Source organism: Anguilla rostrata, chromosome 1, assembly GCF_018555375.3.
Source record: "Anguilla rostrata isolate EN2019 chromosome 1, ASM1855537v3, whole genome shotgun sequence".
Taxonomy (NCBI): domain Eukaryota; kingdom Metazoa; phylum Chordata; class Actinopteri; order Anguilliformes; family Anguillidae; genus Anguilla; species Anguilla rostrata.
The window spans coordinates 14,743,177-14,749,029 of record NC_057933.1 but is presented as its reverse complement, the minus strand read 5'-3'; the positions used below and the strand labels follow the sequence as shown (position 1 = coordinate 14,749,029).

At 38.4% G+C, this 5,853-nt stretch overlaps 1 protein-coding gene across 1 annotated transcript; it reads right to left on the bottom strand.

The window, feature by feature from the left end:
- Positions 1-1,556: 1,556 nt before the first annotated feature.
- Positions 1,557-5,806, bottom strand: sertad4 (SERTA domain containing 4). Its single transcript, XM_064324072.1, has 4 exons — positions 5,512-5,806; positions 4,135-4,225; positions 3,873-3,988; positions 1,557-3,778 (listed from the first exon to the last, which is right to left on the bottom strand). The coding sequence occupies exon 4, from the start codon at positions 3,731-3,733 to the stop codon at positions 3,389-3,391; it is 345 nt and encodes a 114-aa protein (XP_064180142.1). The 5' UTR covers positions 3,734-3,778; positions 3,873-3,988; positions 4,135-4,225; positions 5,512-5,806; the 3' UTR covers positions 1,557-3,388.
- Positions 5,807-5,853: the final 47 nt, after the last annotated feature.

The window sequence follows — 5,853 nt, the reverse complement described above, 5'->3', positions numbered from 1 at the left end:
TGGACGAATAGAATACCCGCGTGGAATTGAACTAGTGCGCTTGCGCTCAGTCGATTTCAATGTCATCTACGCGCGCATTGATTCCGACATGAATTTATCTGTGTGCTCAGAATGTTCATATACCAAATAATTGCAAACGTGTTCTAAAATCCTTTTTATATTTTATGGGACAAAAGAATAAATAAAGGATAAAACAACAAGTACACAGAGTCAAGCACACACGATGAGTATTTTGCAGGTGGGAGATTGAAGAGCCTACAAAAAAGATTTAAAAGGAAATTTTAAAAAGGCTTCAAGGTACATTCTCTGATCAGACTTTTTGAAGATAACATATGAAGGTGACTTATATAAAAATGTAATACTATGAATGTGAAATTTGTCAAGAATAATAAGTACAGTAGTTGTGTGCTGTTTATGACTGAAGAAATATGGATGATCAAAGATCAATATTAAATCATTTTCTTTAAGCCAACCCTATTTTCCAAAATGTGTTTTCCAGTTTTTGTGACAAGTGTCACAAATTTCCTGTGTTCTACCCAGGACTACACAACAAAGGCTGATTCTTTCCGGGACTTTGTGCCAAAATCTGCTCTTAATAAATTAATTAGCTCCATCAAACTGTATTTTGATCTGGCATTTGTATAAGCACCAGCTACAGCATCCAAGAGAGAGAATCCAAGAGTATTGGATTCAAGATCCAAGAGTATGGTCATTGTTCCAAGCTTACATTATAGATGTCAAATATCAGAAAGATGTGAGACATCAAGGTTAAAAAGGGTCTATTTTCCCCAAATGACTCACATACTGTTCATGGTGGCTATAATTGATGTGAAATACTCAGGATGTCATAGGTTGAAAAATCAATGTATGTTTAAAATAAAAACAGTTCCATTACATTTATCATTCAAATAATCTGAGAGACACAGGTTTGTACATTTTAAAAAATTAAATTGACAACATCAAGGGTTTGAACAATCACACAAGGTATCAGTTGTAGCTAATGAAAATGTCTACTGAATCTTGAGGGAACTGGTTGACTGCACAATGGCTCTCCCTTCAGTTAAAAGATGGTATAGCATGCATGACCATATTATCAAAAGATTTTAAAACAAATTGCATACTTTCGGGGGTTACTTCTGGGCCAGTTTGTCCAGTGTGTGCAGTATTTTACCAGTTCTGTTTCCCTGAAAAAACCTGAAAGGCCAGTTTTAATGTTTTAAAATTTTATTTGATAGTAAACATCCTTGAAAATAAGGCAGATCATTGATGCTACTTTTCCAATACATGTGCCAAAATAACATTATTTTTTAAGAATATTTTGAAGAAATATTGAACAGTTACTCTCTTCAAAAAATAATTTCATAGAGTAAAATATTTTGCATTTAATTTTTAATTCAGAAAAATATTACCAACTGTATAATTACCGAATGAGTCATTTTCATAGCACTTTTGGGTCACTTTTCAAAAAACTGATTAGAATCACACTGACATATATCAAAATAACAATGACTTTGACACTGTACATAATTACAGAAAAATTGTTGTCCGCACAAGTATTCAAATATGGCATTATTGTTTTATTTTTATTCCACGTAGTTGTAATTTAAATTAAATCAATGTAATTTATCACCATATAATCCTAAACAATCATACATTATGGTATCCATCTCTCAAAAATTTTTCAAACAATCCACAAACTTATATCAAACTTGATTTTGGCAGGAACAAGAAATCTTCCAACAAACGACATAGTACAGAGCATATATAAATGAAATAAAAAACAGAGAACTCAGAGACTTGGACCAGAGATCTTAGATCTGCTCTGGCTTCAAAAAGTGCAGAAATGAGAATTCCATCACAGCAACACCATAGCAGCTTTCCCTAAGAAGCATTCCCCTGTGGGTGCAGTGGCCTGTACCTGCAGCCTGTGGCTGGGAGGCCCACCTATCTGTATTCACTATGACCCAGAAAACTGTGGGTTGGAGTTTTATTCTCCTTTAAATCGTTGCATCTTTACAGGCAAAGAGTCAGCAAATACCTATTTTAAAGTCTTTGGTTTGACTCTGTAAGGGAATAAACACACAACGTCAAGATGTGCTTGTCAATCTCAAGGCCTGTCACCTCACGTGCACAGCCTAAAAAACGATGCTTATCAATTTTTACAACTAACAAAAAAGTAATCACAGGGAACACGCTTTGAGGTTTCACTATGAAGTCAGTAGTACTGAAGAGTGTGGCTTTTCAATATGTAAATAGTATAGCTGTACAGAACAAAAGATTACATGAATCCAGAAGACAGAAAAGTTTAGGGATTGTGACACACAGTAGTCAGAGGGAAAGAATGACAACATGACAGATATAACCTCCGAAATGACCCCGTGCCATTTGTATAGCAAGAAAAGAATAGATTTACCGGCTATTCCTGTAGTGCAAATCTGCAATGAAAATTCAGACTCACCTGTAAAACTGTCGTCAGTAGAGGGCAGCACAATGCAATTAGTAAGTGCGTGGCTCCATGTGCCTCTACCACTGTTACATTTCCAAATTAATTCCTCTTCAGTTTCACAGTACAAACATCGACAAGAAAAAATTATTATACTGAATTTGTGCTCGCTTTGTACTGCTGTGTTGTCTCCTTGGGTCTACGATATATACATTCTGTGCCTCTGTTCAAAAAACTAAACCACAATGAAACTGATTGCTGCAATGCAACAATTTACACTTCTGAAACCTGTTCCTATGAATGTTGTTATCATTTGACTTAGTGTCTTCTCTCCCATAGTTCACAAGCATTTACTATATACGATTTTCTGTCATATTTCCAAAGTATTTGTAATAGAAGATTTTTCTGAAACATTATTTATTCTGTCTTAACACAAATATGGCTTTTCACAATGTGAAACGCAGAAAGCATGAGATTGTACACTACGAAACTTCACTCAGAACCATCACAATTGTGATTTATAGCTATGATAATTCAGACGTATCCGTTGTTCTCAAACAAGTACATTAATGATATAGCAATGGTTTGAATAACCACACTGAAAAAATTATCCCTGAAAATTATACCGGTTCTAGCCGCAAAACAGTCTAGTTATAAAGTTATTTGTTATTCTGATATTCCATGGCAGTGAATCTTCAATGTCAATGTGTCCTTTTAAAACAAGCTGATGATGATTTGGATTGTTACTGTACATTCATAGCATAAATGTCTTTTAAGCCCAATAAGAACAACCGTTTCGGAACGCTAAGAGGCTGCCTGCACAGGCACTCAATGAAGCAGCCCACGCTGCAGCAATCTCAGGCTGTGACCAAATGTTGTTTGAATGTGTGCAGGTGTGTGGGTGAGTATCTGTTTCTTTCCATGCGTAGGTAGCAAGAAACCCGCTCACCCGTTATCATCCAGGTTATAGACCAGGACTTTAGTGCTGTGCTCAGGCATGGCACTGGGGTAGCCGCCCAGTCTGTAAAGGTAGCTGGTGGAGCTGTAGGGTACGACATGGTAGTGCTGTATCTCTTCGTACCCAAAGGCCTGGGAGCAGCAGTCTGCCACCACCAACTTCAGCCTCTTCCTGTCCGAGTAGAGCAGGCTCTGGCCGGGCACTCTGCCGCAAGCTCCCTGCCCTTCCTCCATCTCCTCCTCCTCATGGTGGATCTTCCGCAGCAGGTTGTTGATGAGCACGGAGCGCCGTAAGTAGGTCTCTGGGTCCTCCAGGAACCTCAGCTTCTCCATGGAGAGTTTGAGGATGCAGCTGCGGTCCTCTGGCAGTATCAGGTGCTGGGAAGAAACACAAATGATTATGGAATATGCATTATTATGCTACAACACAGCTCCCGAACCATGCATTGCTCTCAGAGGAGGCCGCTCTTACTCTCTGAAAATAGCCATGAATGTCTCTTTGTACATCCTCCTCTTCCGCATATTTCCTCTTGAAGTAAGCAACTTTCGACGTTGTTGATCGATTTGGGCTTTCTTGGAGGGAATCGGCTGTCAAGGACATGGAGGAAATTTTAAATAAATGCGTCACATGGTCGATACCAAATCTCCTGTTTGATTTGACTGGAGTCCTCGGTCTGTTTGACCAGTTAAAAGACTATTTCAGTACAACAAAAACACGACAGTGTGCACAGTACCTGATAAGGGCAGGGATCAGCCACAAATGAACACGCTGCCTGGGTTCCTCTGAGCCACCTTCTGTACTTCACACATCGCCTTCACAAGTTTCTGCAGGAGGAAGGGCCACAAACACACAGAACCATCACTGACAGTCACATCGAGGGGACCACACGTACTGACAGAATTTTGCAGGAATGAGAATCCTACCTAATGACTAAAAACGGATGTTGTTGAGCTCAACAGTGAACTGATGCAGTAATGCATCTGCTTTTAATCTGCGCTGGTGCACATATTTAATCTTTAATCCACTCACAACGGCTACTTTTGGGAAATCCCTGGCAACAGAAACAGTCAAATATGTACTTATCAAGAAGCATGCCCAAAGTAGAATGTAAATGCAGGGTGGACTATTTTAAAAACCCTTGAAATGACCCAGTGGCAGTGAATACTTTTTTGTATTCATTTTGTATCAGGTAGCTTCTCAGCACATTCCCCATTTGCCATATGAATTACTACACTATTTTTATTGGAATAATAAAATACTTCTGTTCTGAAACCGTTACTTATAGGTGATGCTTTTTCACACATCACTTCAAACCGGAGGTGAGGTGCTAACATCCCACATCACCTCTTAGGCGGAATTTAACTGTGCAATCCTCCCCTCTCAACCGGTAGGTCAGCTATCTCTCTCTCTTGACTCCTCTTCTTTAAAGAGTGGTATATCATTATATATATCTATCTGTCAAGCAATTTTAGGCAAAGTTATTTTTGTTACCTTTCCAGAAACAGTAAGGTGTCTGTTTATATCATTAAAATGAAGATATTACCCAGAGGGAATTCATAAAGGCGCTCAGTGGCTCCTTAATTGACTGAGCTGAACCTTGGAGTTTATTGTTCTGCCTCCTCGGTGATGACAGCTATTACAAGCAATTTATCTGGCTATGCGGAATACGTTTATAATGACTGGTGCACTAAATTCAAGCCTTCTGAGTACTGCGTTTTAATCGCTCCTTGCCTGTTTCCCACGTCATATTGTTCGAGACCTATAGCTAAGTTGAAAGCGTTGCTTATATGTAGGTATTAGACTAGTAAAGCTTTGAGAACCCCATTATTCCCGTAAACTATTCACATTGTAGCACTTGAGTAATACATGCTAGCGTGGTAATATTCGGATTTTCAATAAAAACCTATATTATTAAATATATTAGCATCTGTGAAAGCCAAGATATGTAAGTTGCCCTGCAGGTCGAAATAAAACACTAATAGTAAATTAAATTAGTAAAACGATATCCAAATAATATATTGGAGTTTAGCATTTCACATTTGTATAATTTTATGAGAAACAAATAAATGTAATAGCCTACATCTTTATAAATGACAATGAAAATAAATACCTTTTGATAATGGTCAGAGATAATTCACTTTGAGGCTCAAAGTAGTAGATAGATCAGATGTAAGAAGCTGTTAAATGACTCAGCTCGGGTCTGTTGGCGTCGTCCAGCGTGTAAACGTTCTTTGCTCTGGCATTAATCCCTTTGGTTTCTGATCCAATTGTCCCCACTCTCTACTGACTGAAGTTTGCCTTTTACACCCTGTCGTTGTATCGCTGCCTTAATAAGCCCCTCGGAACACGCAACACTCCTAGGTCTTAAAATATCTCTTTTTGTGCAACAAGCAACAGCACAGTTCTTTCTGCAACCTTATTGGTCCTCATATAAGCAGATGTTTCTTGTTGC

Bases quoted from the DNA above. Each gene is read 5' to 3' on its own strand.
- sertad4 (XM_064324072.1), bottom strand. From the start codon at position 3,733: ATGGAGAAGCTGAGGTTCCTGGAGGACCCAGAGACCTACTTACGGCGC.